Source organism: Lemur catta, chromosome 16, assembly GCF_020740605.2.
Source record: "Lemur catta isolate mLemCat1 chromosome 16, mLemCat1.pri, whole genome shotgun sequence".
Lineage (NCBI taxonomy): Eukaryota > Metazoa > Chordata > Mammalia > Primates > Lemuridae > Lemur > Lemur catta.
The window spans coordinates 52,509,852-52,529,533 of record NC_059143.1 but is presented as its reverse complement, the minus strand read 5'-3'; the positions used below and the strand labels follow the sequence as shown (position 1 = coordinate 52,529,533).

Sequence of the window (19,682 nt, the reverse complement as noted above, 5' to 3'; positions counted from 1 at the left end):
TGACTCAGCTCTCGGGCAGAGAGAACCTTGGGCAGGGCCGCGAGACCGAGGTCAGACGCCTGCTGGTGGCCGGTGGCCAGTGGCCGGTGGGTGTACCAGGCCCTGATCCGGCCTGTTTTGTGTTTCTCTCTCAGGCCCCCTTCTTCCGTATGACTTCCTGCTGCTGCGGCGGCGGATTCCCACACTCATGACTGGAAACAACACAGATTTCTTATCTTACGGTTCTGGAGAAGTCTAAAATGGGCCTTCCGGGCTAAAATCAAGCTGTGGGCAGGACTGAGAGGCTCCGGGCGGAATCTGTCTCCTTGTCTTTTCCAGCTCCTAGAGGCACCTGCGTTCCACGGCTCCCGGCCCCTTGCTCCAACTGCACATCCCTCTCTCTGTCTCTGACCTCTGCTTCTGCCATCATGGCTCCTCCTCCGACTCTCCTGCCTCCCTCTTTCCTTAGACGGATCCTGGCGATGACATCGGAGCCACCCACACATTACGACATGATGTTCCCATGTCAGGATCCTTTATTTCATCAGAACCTGAAGCCACGTAAGGCAACGTAGTCATGGTTTCTGGAGTTGGGACAGGCAGCTTCTTTGAGGCTGTCACCGTCTACCATGCCCTCCTGGCGAGACCCTCGGAGGCAAGGCCAGAGTCGGCCCTTCCAGTAGCCCCTGGCCCACACAACATAGGCGCTCAGTCCAGTGGTTGCTCGGGTTTTATTCGACTGAGTCTGACAAGAAGCTTCCTTTGGCTCGACGGTTGATTTTCCCCCTGCGGAATGGTAGCTATGCTATTGCAGGAACCCATGCGCTTCCCTCCACCTTGTTTTGTTTTTATTTTGACTTCTCTATTATCCCCTTCCACTTCGTTTTTCATGTTCTGTGATTGCACAAGAAACCTTCCAGAACTTACCAGAGGGAAGAGGAGAAACATCAGCCAAGGGGAAATGTTCCTTCTGGCTGCGTCCCCCAGTGTGGCTGTGGGGTGGAGAGCAGGAGATAGTTCCGTGGCAGACGGGCAGTTGGGAAGTGGTTCATGTCAAGCGCAGAAATGTGCTAGAACTTTAAATCATTGCTGCCTCTGTTGGCTTTTCCCTCTTGTTGACTGGGTTCTTTGATATTCCTCTGGTCTCCCATTAAGAAACAACAACGCTTACATATACTCTGTGGCTGGAAAGACAAGATAACCTCACTGGCTACTTAGAAAATGTGAATTTTAAGATTAGGAAGCAGAAAAAGTACATATTCGCTGAAGTAACTCAATGTTCTTAACGGGAACATATGGGCATTATTGTTTTATAGCAGACAGTTTCCAAGCCTAGGAGTTTTGTTTAGAAAACTAAATCCGAAACAGTTGATAGCTTCTCTTTTTCATATTAAAAGCATTTTTTGTTCCTTAAATGATTCTTCTTAATCACTTTAAACATAGTTGTTACGGACCGAATGTTCAGATGGTGAAATCTAATCCCTAAGGTGCTGGTGTTTGGAGGTGGGGCCTTTGGGAGGTGATCAGACTCTGAGGGTGGATCCCTCATGAGTGGGATCAGTGCCCTTACAGACAGGCCCTCCGGGGGCTCTCGAACCCTCCTCTGCCACACGGGCACCAACTGGAAGGTGGCAGTCTGCAACCTGGAAGGGAGCCCTCACTAGAACCTGACCTCAGACTTCCAGACTGGGGAACTGTGAGATGAGAAATAATCATTTGTTGTTTAAGCCCCCCAGTCTGTAGCATTCTGTCACAGCAGCCGGAGCTGACTGAGACACCCGCAAACAGGAGACGTGTGTGTTGGGGGTGTGGCAGCATGCTCCGTGTGAAGTTCAAGGCCAGTGCCCTGCTGCACGGGGAGCCTGGTTCGGATGCACCTTCTCAGCTACGTGAGGTCACCTGACAAAGGCATTTCTAGCACAGCGGTTCTCAGGGTGCCCTGCTCCAGCAGCAGCACCTGGGAGCTTGTGAGAAATGAGGCCCCACTCGGACTTACAAGGATTCTGGTGCAGGCGAGGCTTCGAGAGCCCTCGTCCTGGAGTGCGGCGAGGAGTGTGCAGGCGCCGGTGTGATCCCCAGGGCCAGCTTCCACGGTCCAAGCTGAGACTGGGGAGTAGGGCACCTCTTCCTGCCCCACCCGCACCCCTGCAGATGTGAGATTCCGCAGTCAGCAAGCCGTTCCTTTATGCTGGCACCCCTCCCCCTTTTTAAAATAGGGAAAACTAAGGAACACTTTCATTCAAGTCCTACTCTTTCTGGGTCTGCCCCCAAATCCCTCAGACCATCAGCTATTTTGACACCTTTTATTTCTTAAAAGGATATGGTCTCCTAAAGAGTATTATTTTAATGTTATGGAATGAGAAGAAAAAGTTTGAGGAAGGTGGGGTTTACCATGTCAGAGAAAAATCATACTAGTGATTTGCACAGCCTGTGTACTCAAGTCTGCTAGGGCGAAGGATTTCCTTTTTTCGGTTGCTGATGGGGTGGAAGGTTGCAGAGGGTGACCACTTGACCAGGTTTATATTAGCTCTGTGCCAAGGAAGGGCCCCCCCGCAAGCTTTACACGAGCAGACAAACCCAGACTTGGAAGCCACACGGGTTCCTATTACCCTCAGGTACGACGCTTTGTGGAAATGGCCTAACAGCGTTTCTGGAGTGGAGCCACCTTCCACAGCAGAGGCAGTGAGAAATAAATGCCTTAAAAGCATTTAAAAGTCCTTTTTGCAATTACAGAGTGCTATCAGGTATAAATCCTCGCTAATCATCATTTTCCCAGGCTCCTAATTTCTACAGGTGCCAGAGAAATGCAAGATTAAATTAAACATTAGCAAATACTTTGAGTGCTGCATTTTTAACATTGATACATTAACTGTGGTATTTCAAGTTGGGAAACATGAGACCATAATATATAAGCTGGAATCCTAAGTCCTGACCGCGCTCTCCCAGGGAGCTTTTAATAGATGGAAGTAGCAGTATTTCTTGAGAACGTGCCCAGAGATCTGGAGCTGGGCAAACGCTTTCCAAGTCTAAGAAATAAGAAAACATGAGTTAGTGACAGCCTGGAAGCGTTTTTCTTGCCTGCATTTTCTCATGGTGTTGGGATCTGTCCATTTCTCTTTCACAGCCCCAGGCTGGTCTAGGAGCCAGTGCCCAGGGTTTAAGCTGTGTGCCTCAAGCAGGCTCATGCGGCAGCACCCCGGGCATGGAGTTGGGGGACCTTGCTCAGTGGCCCTGGACAGACCCCAGTTTGCGGGGCTCCCCTCAGGATGGGCTTCCCATCTGCACGTGGAGAGTGGACTTGATCTCTGTGTCTCAGCTCTTACGGTCCCAGAGTGGTGCCCTGGTGACTAGCCAGGTGCCAGCCTCCCGCCTACCCCTGGAGTGTTGCAGCATGTGCCCAGGCCAGGGGCTGCCAGACCTTGGTGAGCCTGGTGTCACCCGGTCCCCAGAGCTGGTCACATGATGAGGTGCTCAGTAAATAGGTCCTGAATGAATGTATCTAGCCCCTCTGTGCAGGGAAGTTCAGGGGGCAAAATCGACTTCCAGGTGGGGGAAAACTTGGTGGCTGGCAGCGGTCCCTTTAGAAAGCTGATTGTCAGCATGGGTTCCATGCCTGGAGGACAGTGTTAAATCTGCACCCCCCAAAGTAAGAAGATACTTAGGCAGGACTGGGAGGCCTTTCCCACTGCAGCCTGGTCAGAGCTGGGGTGCGGGGGTACCCAGGTTGTGGCCGAGGGAACACCTCCTGGTGTCAGAACTGACAGTGAGGCTGATGGATGGGGAAGGAAGTGCGATGAGGCCATGCTCAGGGAAGGGTCAGAAAGGACAGCCAAGGACTGATGGGGTGAGTGGCAGGGATAGCAGGTTGAGGGCAGGGGGGGCTTCTGGCTGTGCTGCCCAACACACTGGGCACAAAGCCAGCCCCGACGCTCACAAAGTCCTGGTGTGCTTGCTACCATCTTCTCGTTTTCAATCACAGGTAAGGAAGCAGCGCTTGGAACCTTGATGGTAAAATTTCAAAGTGAACTAAGTTGAGTGAGAACTGTACCCTTCAAGAAAGTTCATAAACTGTGGGGATTCTGTCAGTATGCCCAGACTTGTTTTCCCCACACGGTTGAGTGGAGTCTTTGGGATGGCCATGCTCAACTTTGAGAGGAAGAACAGAACAAAAGCACAGAGCTGATCTGTATGCGAATGTGGGAATGTCCACAGACCTGCTGGTCCCCGTGCTCTTTGTGCACGTGGGACCCCAACTAAAAGTGTTCTGTGTGCAACACACGTGCACCTGAGCTTCTGCAATTGTGAGAACCTCTGGTCTCAGGCTCCAAGTAAAGGGGAAAGGGCAATGTGCTCACCTTGCATAGCGGGGACTGTCCTTGGCTTCGGGCTCGGCAGGGAGGCCGGTCTGTGCCGGGCTGTGGGAGGGAACAGCCCTGGCAGAGGCCACGGAGGCATCCAACTGCAAACATAAAGTATATCTGAGGGTATTCAAAAATGAATACATACACATTAGCAGGGTAGAAGATATCATTACCGAAGAGGCACATTTAATTTTTACAGTATAATCTACAAAACATTATAGCCAGTAACGAGTTTCTTCCATAGCTATTTCACTGAATTAAAAAAAAAGAAGGCAAATGGCATAATATATTCTTGTTCACTACAAATTCTTGGTGAGTTATTTCAAACTTAGTTTTCTTTTGTCCTAATCCTGCATTTTAAAATCTTCTTTCTAGTAATGACAAGATAAATGCATATATATAATCTATATTATATATAATGTGTTATATATAATATATACCTAGCATATAATCTATACGTATATTATGTATATTATATATATGTGTGTATTATACGTATTTTGTATATATACTGATCAGGCCTGTGAGTTTATTTGGTTGTTTCATTTGTCATACAAAAATAAGCTTTAATGTTTCAACAAACCGTGTTGATTTATGTGCAATTTCCTCCCTTATGTTTAAGCAAATTCAGTTTCTTAAAGCAAAACTATGTAAACTGCAGTGCTTAATCACTCTCCTCAAAAGTCTACATGTGCTAAACACCATGTGGCATCATGGATTGAATCCCAGAATGAGGAAAGGACATGAATGGAAAATGAATCAAGTCCCAATAAAGTCTGGAGTTTAATTAGCAAACTAATAATAATAATAATGTTGAGCCACATATCCAGGCACCCCGTGGCCAGTCAAGTTGGTGCACAGAATTAAGCACCGCGGAGCCTTTGCTAGTTTTCAAGCTAACACGGCTGCACAGCACAGCAGGAAGACCTCGAACGCAGGAGACAGACAGACCTACATCCAGCGCTGGCTCTGCCCCGGCCAGCGGTGCCGCCAGCCTCCTTTCCAGTAAAAGGAGGTGAAAAATATCTGCTTTTTAGATGTGCTGGACCTTGTGTCGGCAGCCCCAGCCCACTGGCCACACGGCCATCCCAATGTGAGCAGGGAACCTTAGGTCCTTCTCAGAATGTGCTCTGCCCCCAGCCATGCCTGGTGTGGTGCAGCCCTCAGCCTGCCCTGGCGGGGTGCGACCACGTCCTGTGTACAGCAGAGTGGGAGGATTGGGGGCCTGCTCCTGACAAACCTCTTGCAGTGCCTCAGTGTGTCCCGCTCCTTCCCAGCCACGCTAGGTCCCCAGTCAGCAGTCCTGATGCTTTGGGGATTTTAAAATCACCTTGCTGCTTGATTGAATCAACTATTTTGTAAATACTTTATCAGCATTCATTTGCAGTCAATTTAAAATCATAAGTGATGTTCACAAATTAAATAGTATTTGCAAACCTTGAAGGATTTTCAACTGGAAAAACTAAACAGTAGATTTGTATTTCTGTGTAATTAAAAATAATAAAAATCTTTACATTAGTTGCACTAATTTGGCCTTACCTTCCCTCAGCTAATCTGAATGAATGAAGTGTTGCTATATATAGGATTAAACACATGAGGGCTTTTATTATTATTTGATTTACTATCATTTGAAATATCATTTTTCTCTAATGTTTTGCCTAAGTGCTTGCTATCATGAAGATAAGTATCATGATACACAGCGGGACAGGAACCCAAAGTGCACTTCTTCCTTCTTCCCTTTATCCTTTAACATTTACAGAATGCTTTCTAACTATCACAGAATCATCATGAATAAAGTCCAAAGCCTCCTAAGGCCCTTGGTCATGTGGCTCCGTGCACCATTCCAACCCGAACTCCTGCAGCCGCTTTTCACAGTCCCGCATCTAGTCAAGCTGCTCCACTCCCTGACTCAAACACATTCGCAAATTTCCAACATCAGATGTTTGCCGATGTCCTTCTTTTGCCTCTCCTATCCATTTCTCCAGGTTTTTCTCAAGTCGCCAATTCCCAGTGAAGTCTAAGCTAACTATGCCAGATGGAAGGCAGACCCCAGGAGAAATCTCTTTGTCCTCTGAATTCCTAGAGCACTTATTGCCTGGGCCCCTCCTTCTTTGGTCTTTATTAGGTATGCTGTATGTCAAAGTTATTTTTCTCCCATTTTTTGGTAACTCTGGGTTTTTGAGAGATGATGGTCAGAAGATACACCTTCCTGTTTCTCTAGCTCAGGGTCTCTTAACCTCGGTGCTTTTAGTATTTTGGGCAGATAACTCTGTTGTAGGGGGCTGAGGCAACAGACTCGATGGCATGCCTAGGTGGATCCTGCTCTACTGTATAGAAATTTCCACTGCTTTCCTAACATATCTCTTCTGCATTTTCTTTCACGTGATGGAAAGGGGCGGCCTTGCAAAAACAGCAGGAAAATAGCTAATCCCACATAGGAAAAATTCCTAATCCCACAATTTCCCCAGTAACGGTTAAAGATCAATCCCATGAGTTGTCCCAGTAACTCCTGCAGGAGCTCTGCTTTGCACCACTTCTGAAGAAAGCTGAATGGACGGAAAAGAGATGCAAATCTCTGTCTTTCAAAATTGGTTTTTTGAGAATCTGTTTTTACAGAGTTCCTGAGTAAACAGCAGAAGAACAAGCTACAGGCTCAACCAAATCTCGAGGACAGAGTCACATCTCCTGTGATGACCCCTTCTCCAAGGAAGGGCAGGACACCAAGTCTTGGACTTTGACATTCTTGCAGTTTTTGTCATCTACCTGCTGCCACTATTGTTATCAACTGATAGCCATCATGTTTTTCTCTCTTCGTGCCCCTTAAAATCAGCGAGCCACCTGGCCTCACTGCTGGCAACTCCCTTCTCCGTCTTTGGGATGCCACACTCTCTCTGCTCTCCTCCCCACCCCCTGCTTCCCCACCCCCATTCTCTCTGTCCTTCTAAAGTATAAAATAAATTTTACTTTTATACCTTAATCTCTGAGTGAGAAATCTTTCTCCACCGTGCCGTGAGCACCTACTAAGCCTCTCCACCCATCATCCCAGAATAAACCACCCGGCTCCTGCCACATCATACCTTGTGCAGCTAGAAACGTCCTCCCTACTCCATCTGGAGAACAGGTCAATGTAAAGCTGGAACAGAAAGCTAGTGGAAATGTTAAAGGTACAAACGCTTACTAAAATTAAGAACTCGGAATCATGAGCATGGTTGAGAGTGACATTTATAAACGATCTTATTTTAGAAAACTTGGGTAAAAGTCCTGTGTGATTTTTGGCTGGGACCACGGCGACCCCTGGCAGCTGTGACTGCTGGGTGACCATGCGAGCTGGGCCAGCCGTCCAGGAGAAGGACAGATACGCGTGCGGAGAGAAGGGAGCTGTTGCCACCCCGGCACGGCAGCCTCGTGGGATGTGGAGGTCTCCAGCATCCATTACGGCGAGTAGAGCAATGCACGGCAGCTACCCTCATTAGGCTGTGGTTAAGTCGGGACTTGAGGAATTCAAAACTGGAGCCTGATGGAGAAATGAAATGAAATGCAGGGGTGGTTGCCAGAACAGAACTTCTCAAGATGTTGACAGAGGCACAAATGTGATCTTCTCAGATGTGGCACAGATGTGGCCAAAATCCCCAGTTAAGGAGTGTGGGCAGAGATCCTGGTCGGAAGTACCTAGAGAAGAAACAGCCTTCAAAAGAGAATAAAAGCCGTTTTATGTGAAAGTCCTCGCAGGCTACCGCACAACTTCTTAACCCATTTTATAGCCCTTTCTTTATCCCACTTCCTCTTTCCAAGTACAAAATTCTGAATGACAAAACAAAACAAAAAAATCATTCTCATTTTCTTCCCTTTAAATACTTCCGAATTCCCTAAAATCTGTGATTTTAAGGACTTACAGGAATTCAAGCTACCAACTCCAGAATTTCTCCACTATATTTTTATCAACTACTCCATTGACTGTTCACAAGGCAGGGACCTGGACAACCTTTCCTGAGGATATCTACAATCCAATTGAATAGTGTTCCAACTACAGTGTCTCCAAATTTACTAGAATAGCAATGCTGCAAGAACCAAGTTGAACAGCCACTTTCCAGAGACTCTCACAATTAGAAGAAGGGCAGAGGGGTTAGGAGCTAGCATTAGCTATCAGTAGACACCCAAGGGGATTCACGGGCTATTTTTGTGCTCTAACTACTTATAGAAAACAAAGCAGAGTTCACATTTTCTAGCTCACATTCCCAGCCCAATACATGAGTCTCGTCCTCGCTGAACAACAGTAACAAAACACAATGACCCTGGCTGAGGGCAGATCCCAAGATCTTATACACAGATCCTTATGAACAGAGAATTTAAAAAGTTATAATTTTAAAGTTTCTGCAATTTCCTGCCTGTTAAGGGATGGGAGCTTGACTTTGTTTTTGAGGCCGAGACTATCTTTCTTCTGGGAAACCACCCCTTGGGGAATGACCCTCTTCTGGGAAGGTGATATCATGTGGCTTTGGCTCCAAGGAGCTAAACTCGTCTGCATAATAATGTCAAAGCTGTAATTATTGTGGTCAGGTTTCATTTTTGTACATTGTGATTCTTTAGAGTAATTTTTTAGAATTATTTTCTCACCCAAATATGGATTTAGACCACAGTGTGCCAATATTTTATGGCTTATTTTTGTGGGGTTGATGCACAGCCCCTCACAGACGGTCCCCAGAAAGGATCCCCAGACTGTAGGAAGCCTTCGCAGGCCTGGCTTTCTCTGCACTTCAGGAGAGACCACCGAAAAAGAGAAAGAGAAAGAAGGAAAGAAAGTAAGGTAAGGTCAGGTGAGGAATAAAAAGGGAAGGAATCAACTGGGCTTGGGGCAGTGCAACTTACTGGATTACTGGTGTTTTGTGTGTTGTGTTATTTACAACAGAATACTCCAGACTTTGGGAAGTATACCGATGCTGGGCCATGCACTTTAATATTTTGGGGGAATCATAGGGAGGATTATTCCAATTCATTCTCATGAATACATTTTTCTTCCAAAATAAGTGGATGCATCCACTGGGCATTGCCCTGGGAAGGAGTCACCAGCCCATGGCAGCTGTGTCCCCCTGAGGCAGCAGAGTGGAGAGCCCGAAGTGGAAGAGTGTGAGGGAGCTGTCTGTAAACTCACTTCTTTACTTTAATGACTTGCATGTAACTCAGTCCAACATAAGCAAAAGCAAACACATCAGGCTCTTTCATACCCACCCCCAACCTGTTTATCCCCTGGAGTTTTCTCTCCATGAATGGCACCACCATCCACCTGCTTGCACATGCCAGTAACTTCGAAACCATCCACGACTCCTTGCTTTAATCGTGGCTTCCAGATCCCATTAATCAGGGTACACGTTTCTGGCCATGAGGGAGTAAAGACAGCCTGCAATTTCCTTCCTTCTGCAAGCAACTATAAAAAAGGATAAAATATAGAAAACAACTATTTGGATATAAGGCAAAACAAGACTGTGATTCCTGAGAAAAGGGAAACAAGCAAGGTGACCTCTACCCTTACCTGGCCTGTCTGCCTGGAGGCGAGTCCTGGGCTGCAGTTCAGGAAGGGAGCACCCCAACAAAGTCAGGCAGCTTCACAGGGCTGAGGATACAGAGATCAGAGACTGCTGGAATCTGTGAGGTAGAGTTCCCAAGAGAAGGGGCTACACAGAAAAAGTACTCCAGAAATCTGCACAGGAGCCCACCACTGAATCTTTTTAAACACAAATCTGTATAAATATAAAGTGGAAATCCATAAGGCCAGACAAGAACACTTCTGAAGAAAGAATAATTGTGAGGAGCTCTACTATGAATGATTTCTCATTTTACATCTCCTTAAAATATATGATCTAAAGCAAAAATAATAAAAATGTATTGTGAGATTTATAACATGTAGAAGTAAAATGTGTGATAATCATAGGATAAAGAATGAGAGATACAAACAGAAATATACACTGTTGTAAGGTTGTCACTCTATATATGAAGGCAGACTATGATACATTAAAAATGTGTATTGCAAACCCTAGAGCAACCACTGAAACAATAAACTAAATATGATAATATAAGCAATGAAAATAAAACAAATAGGTATAGCTATAATAGTGGAGATAAAGTAAGATCCTAAAAATTAATCCGAAACAAGGGAGGAAAAGAGGAAGAAAGTAAGTAGGAACAGTCGGGGCAAATATAGAACAAACAGTTAGATGGTAGATTTAAATCAAACCATACTATTTAATAATAATTAAATAATTAATTAAAAGCATATTATCTAAATACTTCAAGTAAAAGGCAGAACTTGTTGGATTGGACAAAAAAATAAAGTAAGATCCAACTATGTGCTGTCTATAGGGAACTCACTGAAACATAAAGATACAGATAGGTTAAAAGTAAAAGATGAAAAAAGAATATACCCAGAAAACAACATCCAAAAGAAAGCTGGAGTGACTACATCAATATCAAAGTATGTTTCAGAGCAATAAATAGCACCAGGGATACAGGGCAGCATTTTATGATGAGTCAATCTTCAAGAAGACCTAACAATCTTGAATATAAATCCTTAATAAGAGACCTTCAAAATACATGAAGCAAAAACCAATAGAACAAAAGGGAGAAATAAAAAAGTCTATAGTTAGAGATTTTGGCACTACTCTCTGAATAATTTATACAACAAATAAATAGAAAAATCAGTAAAGATATAGAAGGCTTGAACACAGTATTAATCAAATTGATCTCACTGATATTTTTAGAATGCTTCACTCAGCAAAAGCAAGAGTACATATTTTTCATAAGTGCACATAAAACATTCTGGGACAGATCATATACTAGGCTATAAGTCTTCATAAATTTAAAATAAATAACCACAGTGGAATAAAACTAGAAAGGAAGCAATCATAGAAAGGTATATGGAAAATCCACAAATATTTTGAAATTAACAAGCTTCTAAATAGAAATTGGAAAGTATTTTAATCTGACTGAAAATGAAAATACAGCATGTCAAAATTGTGAGATACAGCTAAAGCAGTAATTTAAGGAACATTTATAGCATTTCATGCTTATATTAGCAAAAAAGGGCTAATGTCAGTCATCTAAGCTTCTACCATATCCAGTCTTGTCAGTTCTGCTTCCTAAATAATTCTTATTCAGTTTCCTTCTCTCCATTATGCTGCCACAGTCTCCTAATGGATCCCCCTGTCTTCTGACCTCCAATCCCAAATCTCTAGTTCTTTTTTTCCAGTGGCATCTCTCACCATTCCTTCCTCCTTGCACTCCAACTTTACTGACCTTCTTTAATTCCTTAAAGCTATCATGCTCTCCTCTGGGTCTTCTGACACAAATTTTCCTCTGCCTGGACCACTCTTTTATTTCCAGTTCACATTGCTAATTCCCATGCATGGAAATAGCTTAAACTTATCTTTTTTCTGGAAGTCTTGATCCTGGTATATACTTCCATAATAGCTAATTGTACTTCCTTTGTGGCAGCAGTTATCATGTCAACATGACTGGTTTCATGACTGGTTTAACTGTCTTATCTTCTCTACTGGATTGGGGGAGCAGTGACTGGGTTTTGTATACTTGATTATATATCTCATCCCTGGCAGTTTATGGCACTTAGTGGGAGCTTAACAAATATTTAACAAATGCATAAAAGCCTACTTAAGTGGAAATATGACCCCTAAGATTGTTATAAGGTCAGGATTTCTGGATCACAGCTTGTTGTCAACACTGGTCCTCTCCCAGCATCCAAATGTTCTTCTCTCTTAATAACAGCCTTGAATTCTGCTTGGGGAACCATGTGGTTCCTGAGAAGCTTATACTTACCCTGGCTCCACCAGTAATTTAAATATTCACCATTGAGAAAACTGATCTGCTTTTGTGGCTTTAATTACTTAAAATTGCAATTTCTCAGTTAAATGTGTTATTGGGATTCCCTGTAAGGCTACAAAGCCCTCTCATTTAACCATCTTCCTATCATGAAAGGTACCGAGGTGAAGTTGTCTGGCATGTGTCTGTTATGCTTTTCTGGTAGGATTATTTTAATTTTTAGCTTCACGTGTTCAAAAGGATCTGGGTGATTACCTAGTGCCCTAGAAAGAGCACAAGCCAGAATGCGGCAACATGTCTGAATGAAACATGCCTAAAGCCACAAAGTTTTCAAAACAGATGAGGTAAGAATAAACAAGGAAAACCAAAGGGGATTTAATCTAAATTTAAACACTATCACTTCTGTGATATTTCTGCATATATCAAACAAAAGGAAATAATTATCTGGCTTAAAGAGAAAATGCTCTGCCTTGCTCCGTCTATTTTAAAAATAATTATATGAATTGTCTTTTTCCTTATGATACAAATAATTCATGTCCATTATGGACAATTTGGACATTAAAAAGTATATAAAAGAAATGGGTCATCAAAATAATGCACAGAATAACTACTGGTAATGTCTTGATGCATTTCTTTTCATAAGTTTCTGTACATGTACCCACAGATATATATTTTCTTTTCCAAAATTCAAATTTTCTTGTATATTACTTTTTTCTACATATATCATAACCCCCAAAAAGTGATTTTTATAACTTTCCATTTTGTGGACATGCTATAACTTTAAAAAACTATTTTCCTATTGTTGAACACAGATTATTCCCAATTTTTTACTATTATAAATTACTCTGTGTGGGCATCTCTGCTTGAATTACAAGGTGAACTTCTCCTCTTGTGTTCTGGATCATCTCTTGCTTTCTTGAGGACATTATACCTGTAGTTAGGCACTTTCTCTCCTGCTCTATCATGTTTCCCTCCCTGGTAAATTCTTCCCACCAGCACACATGCATTCTCTAACAGCTTCCATCTTAAACTGACAAGAGCCCTTCTCTCACCTTGCATTCCTCTCCAGCTCCATCCAATTTCTCTGGCTTCCTTGACAGCTAAGCCTATGGAAAGATCAAATTTTAGTTACAGTCCCCACTTCCTTCCCTAGTATTCACTCACACCCTCTCTGGCCAGGTACCTTCCCTGTCCCTCAATTGAAACTGCTTTCTCCAAGGTTACCGTCTACTGCTGCTGGTCAAGTCCGTGCCTCTGTCCTCTCCTATCTGGCCTACTGGCCACACTGGGTTGAGCACACCCTCCTTCTAGAAACAGTCTCATCTCCCGGCTTCCTTAACCCCACCCTTACTGGTTTGCCTCATGCCTCCATATCCTTTGCTGGCTCTTCTCCCCTAGCTTGTCCAAAAAATGTTGGGAGTACCTTAGAGTTTGTTCCTGGACCTCTTCTTTTCCATTCTTGCTCTGGGTAATCTTATTCTCTCCCATGCTTTAACTACGAATGACACATTGATGACTCCAAACCTATTTTCCAGGCCAGACCTTCTGGATTCACAGACCTCACTGCCTGCCAGCTACTCTCCCTGGATGTTTACTAAGCCTCTCAAACCTAATGTTGCTAAAACAAAAATCTCATTTTTCCTCATATCCCCCAAACACCTCTGTCCTTCCCCTGGTCTTCCACGTCTCTAGTCACTACCACTACTAGTCGCGTGGACTTAAGCTTGATTGCTTTCTTTTCCTCATCCTTCCTGTCTAACCCAGCAACAAATTCATGTCTCTATCTCCATAATATTTCTTGATTCTTTCACATTTCTCTATCTCCAGTGCCTCTTTCCTTATCTAAGCCATCACTGCATCTTTCTTGCATTACATCACCGGCCTCCTATCTGCCCCTTGCTTCCTATCCTGTGGATATGTGATCCATTGTCTGCACAGCACTCACAGTAGCCTGTGCTGGCCACTCACTGCATCCAGCCTTGACACAATGCCTACAGGACCTGGTTTCTGCCTGTATTTTAGATCTCATTTTTTACAACTATCCTGTGGGCTTCCAATGTTCCAGCCACTTGGGCCTTCTTGCTCTTCCTCTAGCACTCCAAGCTTTCTCACCCCGCAGCCTTTGCATTTGGTGTTGTGTTCCTCTGTCTGGAACACTCTGCCTCCAGTCTTCACATGGCTGCTTCCTTCTCACCATTCAGGACTCAGCTCAAAAGTCACTTCAATTTGAAGGTGGACTCTAGCGTCCAGAGAGACTTGTACACATGCAAATCACATGCAAAACAAAGAAAAATGCCAACTAGAAACAATCCAAAGTCCTCCAACAGTAGAAGAGATAAATTATGGTAGATTCATACAATGAGATAGCATATCCAAAGAGAAATGAATAAACTATTAATACAACTAGGGCATCAACATGGTTGAACCTCAAAACATAATGTTGAATGAAAGAAAAAAGTCACAGAAGAATACATATGGCATCTAGTCAATTTATATATTTAGATATATTGAATAGCAGTATACATGTAAGTGGTAAAACCATAAAGACAAGCAAGAGAATGACTAACAAAATTTTCAAGAGAGCAGTTACTCTCGAAGGGAATGACATCAGGAAGGGACCGTTAAGAAGCTTCTGAAGTTCCGGTGTTTCTGTCTCTTAACCTGGGTGGTAGCAGAAGGTCTTTGTTTCACAATTACATTCTTTAAATTGTACATATTACTGTATGAACTCTTTTGAATCCATGATACTCTTCACAATAAAAAGGTTTTTGTTTTTTTAAAAAAAACAAAGATGGGACTATAAAGCAACATAATGATTTTTTTCTCCTGATCATTATATGAGTGTAAACCGTGTATAGTTCTTGTATTTTGATTCCCTAAGGGTCAAGTGAAAGAAGTGTTGGGGAAGATCTCTTTCTAACATTCAGCAACTCAGTAATAGCAGGGAAGTTTGAAGGAATCTTGAGGGGACATCTGGTCTGTCTCCAAAATTTCTAGCAGAATTACTGGTTAATTAAAACCAGTTCAGGCAAAAGTGAACCAATTTGATTTGGAAATCCCACCCTGCCTTTCCCCAAGAAGAAATTATACAGCCTTGTTATATAATCAACTTTTAATGTCTGAAAATTCTTCCTTTCAGTCTACACAGATTCACCATGATTTGGGACCTCCTGTGAAACAACAGGACAATACATTCAAGGTTGGCAAAGTTTGGGGGACTAAATCTAAATGGAGCTGCCACATGGTTCCCACCATATAATAGAACTCTATGTCCTTCCTTGGATACAACAGAGCAGAGATGCTACAGGTAGGGTGTATGTGTGCGTGTACACACATGTGGGGACATATGAGCAGCAAGGAATGCTGGTTAATGCTCTCCTTGGCCAAATAAAATCTTTGTCAAGTTGATAATACAAATGCAATGTTCAGTGATCTCTGAAAGTAGAACCTGCCTGTTGTGTGTTAATGTTCCTATATGGCAGGGAAACTCAAAACCATATGTTTCAATATAAATATTTTCTGATAATGTAGAATAAGCATTCTGTGTCTCATAGCCCCAGAATTGAACTGTACTTGAAACCAGGTTAACTAGAGCTAAATTTAATCACTGTGTGACCCGATTGGGTGTATGCAACCTGGGTATCAAATATCCTACTTTACATTGTTTTTATTCTCAGTTCCATCTAGTTATTTCCTTAGGGACCACAGAGCAATAGTAGGCAAAAAAGTAATGAAATGTGGTAAATCTGGTTAAAGAGAAACATGACTAAAAATACTTTCCTTTGTTTCATCTCATCAGCCTCATACTTAGTGTGGCTTACTTTGGTTTATAAAGTACTCAAACTAGTTCTTATGAGAAAAAAGGCTGAATTTATTGCTCTGGGAAACAGAGAGCTTGTTCAATCTTCTAACATATAAAAGTTCTTTGTTTTATAAATATGCAGTAAAAATCTAGGACATAATCATTAGCTGCCATTTACACTGTGTGCCACAGCAAGTTGTCCAAGTTTCTTGGGGGGTCTCTGAGACGGTGGATCACATGGGCTGCATGTTTCAGGAGGGCTCTGCCCATCTCCTGCCTTGCCCACCTGCCTACCAACTGCTCGGCCTTGGGGAACTGGAAGGTTGGCAGGGAAACATGGTACCACCCAACAGACTTGGGGGTCCTTGGTCGTGATCTCTGAGGGTCAGGCCTTTCTGCTGATAACTTAGAGAAGTTTACACTTTTTCTTAGAAAGTTCTCAGTACTGTAAGCTTGGAAAATGTCTGGGAACTGGCCCAAACCAATTAAGGGCAATTCTCAAGGGAAACAGGATAAGGGGGAGGAACTCCCTTCCTACACAACTAGCTTCTTGAGGGGCTTTTTCAAATATATAAGCTCCATGCACTGTCTCCAAACCCTCATTCACCACCAAATGAGTGAGAAATGCTCCTAATGGGAGCAAGTGTACACAGGAATGTGAAGGGCAGGAGGGATTGGGAACTAATCTGAAGAAAGATTTTTAAAGGAGTTGTACATATGTGGACACTACTGACACCCATGAAAATTACCATGCAAACATGTCTTCTGCATCCTTCCTTTAGAGCACACATTTTTAAACACTCCTTGAACATAGTGACCCACCGTGGCTTTGGAGAGAGAATGCTGCACTAAGTGTTGGAAGGTCTGAGTCTGCTCTGCATTTCACTGGCCAGCTGAACTAGTTGCAGGCAGGTCACTTATAGACAAGGATTTTTTTTTTTTAGAGGTTGATATGTTTATTAAAGAACTCACATACATGGGTGAGAAAATCATTAATGTACCAATAAACAAAAGGGCAGAAAACTGATAAATTACAGAAGATGAAATTCAACTGGTATGGAAAAAAACCACAACCTTTCTAATAGTTAAACGAATTTACCACTAACTATGCCAAGTTTTTTAATGTTCTGCTTAAGTCACTGGACTCTTAATTCTTATTTTAATTTTCATTCATTTAACTATTAGACAAGGATTTTTCCTGAGCCTGCTGGCTGTGGCAATGCCACGTGGCCCCTCCCTCCCAGGATGGGCTCTAGGGCCCAGCGAGATGTAAAAGGGCAATTTCAAATCAAAAAGTCCCATGAAAGGATGGGGCACTTAACCCTGGTTTAGGGGTCAGTCAGGCTTCTTGGAGGAACTAGTGTCTATGAGAAACACAGACAGGAGTTTTCTAGGGAGAGAAGACTTGGCATGGTGTCATCTATGTTGTATAAGTAACAGATCAGTGTTTCCCATGGAGTGGTGGACATGGTGAAAATACAGATCTCCCCAGACTTTCTGGGGAATCTGCTCCAGGTGGTAAAGCTTCAGAGCTTTGTTCTCCTCTCACACAAAGAGAGGGTGAGAGTGAGCCTCATCTAATTTGCACATATTCTCATGTTTCTCATATTAACCTTCTCAGCTGCTTACCTAGCAATTTTGCTTGCGACCCCTACTTGCCCTTGTTTCTACACTATACTGTTGGATTAGTTATCTATTGCCATGTAACAAATTAACCCCAATACTCAGTGGCTTAAAACGGCCATGAATACCTACCTCTTGCAGTTTCTGTGGGTCAGGAACTTTAGAGTGGCTTGGGTGTGCGGAGAAATAACACAGGCCACGAACAGCAGAGGGCAAGACTCTTTGGGAGCCATCTTGGAAGCCCCCAAGAGTGCGCCTAAAACACTGAGTAAGTTCCACTCCCTATCCATTCTCCCCTTCCCATGTGCAATATTGACTATAGCTGTGAATTGTTTCCCTGTCCATTCTCAAACAATTGATATTTCAGGTGACTATCTCTTGCTTCTCTGGGTCGTTTATTTTTTGGAGGTGGGGGGCATTTCCCACCTCTCCCCTTAAAGTTTCTAAGATATGCCAGGTCCTGGCTATTTCTTAATAGCTCTTCCTATTCACAGTATAGTTGACTTACATTTGCTTTTCAAGTTAATAATAGTTTTCTGATGTGCTCTTGTACTTTATAGTCAATCCTGAAAAATATAAAATAATATAATAATACCTTAGATTCATGTTGGTCGCAAATAGCTCCATCATGGAACTTTCTTCTCCCTTCTTTTCCTCAGGCCTATCTCTTAGCATCCTTGTTATGTGGATAAATACTTCATTAAACTAAATTGGAAACAGAGAGTATACAGTTTTTCAGAACTCACGAGTTGATTTTTCAAAAAAGAGAATCAGAAAGTAAATAGAAGTCATATAAGTCATTTAAATCATATAAGACAACTGTAGACAGGTGTACGATTACAGCTCAATTCACTTTCTTTTCATTAACCATTTCTAATTACAATTTCTCTAATGGGCTTGTATGATTAAATCATTAAATTTCATGCTATTGCAGGTCATATGAAGGCTTATCATCTATTAATAGTTCTAGTAAGGTGGGTATATTGTAAGTGGGTACACTGGTTGGCAACCACATTTTCTGAGAATTCTGCTTATTTCTAGAACTTTTTAATTCACTCAGAAGTTTAAAACTTGAAATACTATCTCAAGGAAGCATTTCAAAGTCTTACCAGTTATGCAAAGTGATTTCTTTCTTTAAAGGAGAAGTTTCTTCTTATTACTAGAATTATATAGGCAATGGATCTAGGAGACAAATCATTTGTTTCACTTTCTGTATTTCCAAAAAAGGAAACACATTTCACTGGCATCATGCTAGATCTCTCCCCTGCAAAGCAGCTGTCCAAAAAACCCAGAACTTATCAATAACAAACAGAGGATCCCCCCAGTCCCGGGAGAAAAGACGTGAGCTCACTGAATCAAGGTGGCCCCTGCTCCTCAGCTAGTCAAGAGGCCCCATGCTTGCCAGGTCTCCCTTCCATTTTTCACCCTTTTTTTTCTTTTAAATAGACCATTTGTTGGCTGGCCAGAACTTGATTTTCTCTAGAGGGAAAGCATTGGAGGTTAATTAAACTCTGGATTACAGGTTAAGCATGGTAGCTCACACCTGTACTCCTAGCACTTTGGTAGGCTGAAGCAAGAGGATTGCTTGAGGCCAGGAGTTTGAGACCAGCCTGAGCAAGAGAGAGACCCCGTCTCTACAAAAAAATAGAAAAAATTAGCCAGGTCTGGTGGCTCATGCCTAATAGTCCCAGCTACTCAGGAGGCTGAGGCAGGAGGATCGCTTGAGCCCAGGAGTTTGAGGTTGCAGTGAGCTATGATGATGCCACTGTACTTTATAGCTCAGGCGACAGAGAGAGACTCTGTCTCAATCAATCAATCAATAAATCAATCTATCAGCAAGCTCTAGTTTATGAGAACTCTTATTTTTTGCCTATTCTCACCAGAGGAGAAAGAGCAGACGTGAAATTACAAAATCTGTACGGTGGCTCAAAATTACATCTTTAGAACTGCCCTGTAGGCCCCCATATTCGAGGATGGATTGTTACTTCTCTTGGTTCAGGGGAGGCTAACTTTTTTTGTGAGTATCATCCTTCTAGGAGGGCAGGAGGCCTAGCTGTCTAAAAGTAAAAACCAGGAGCCTGGAAACCTGG

The 19,682-nt window shown here is 43.0% G+C and overlaps 1 protein-coding gene across 1 annotated transcript in view; it reads right to left on the bottom strand.

The window, feature by feature from the left end:
* Positions 1-1,864: 1,864 nt before the first annotated feature.
* Positions 1,865-19,682, bottom strand: part of C16H18orf63 (chromosome 16 C18orf63 homolog) — a 55,979-nt gene continuing 38,161 nt past the window's right edge. Inside the window, exons 12-14 of the mRNA XM_045527634.1 lie at positions 4,335-4,438; positions 3,354-3,430; positions 1,865-2,124 (exon numbers count right to left, since the gene is read on the bottom strand). Of these exons, the coding sequence (XP_045383590.1) occupies positions 1,865-2,124; positions 3,354-3,430; positions 4,335-4,438 (441 nt within the window). The remainder of the gene's footprint in view (positions 2,125-3,353; positions 3,431-4,334; positions 4,439-19,682) is intronic.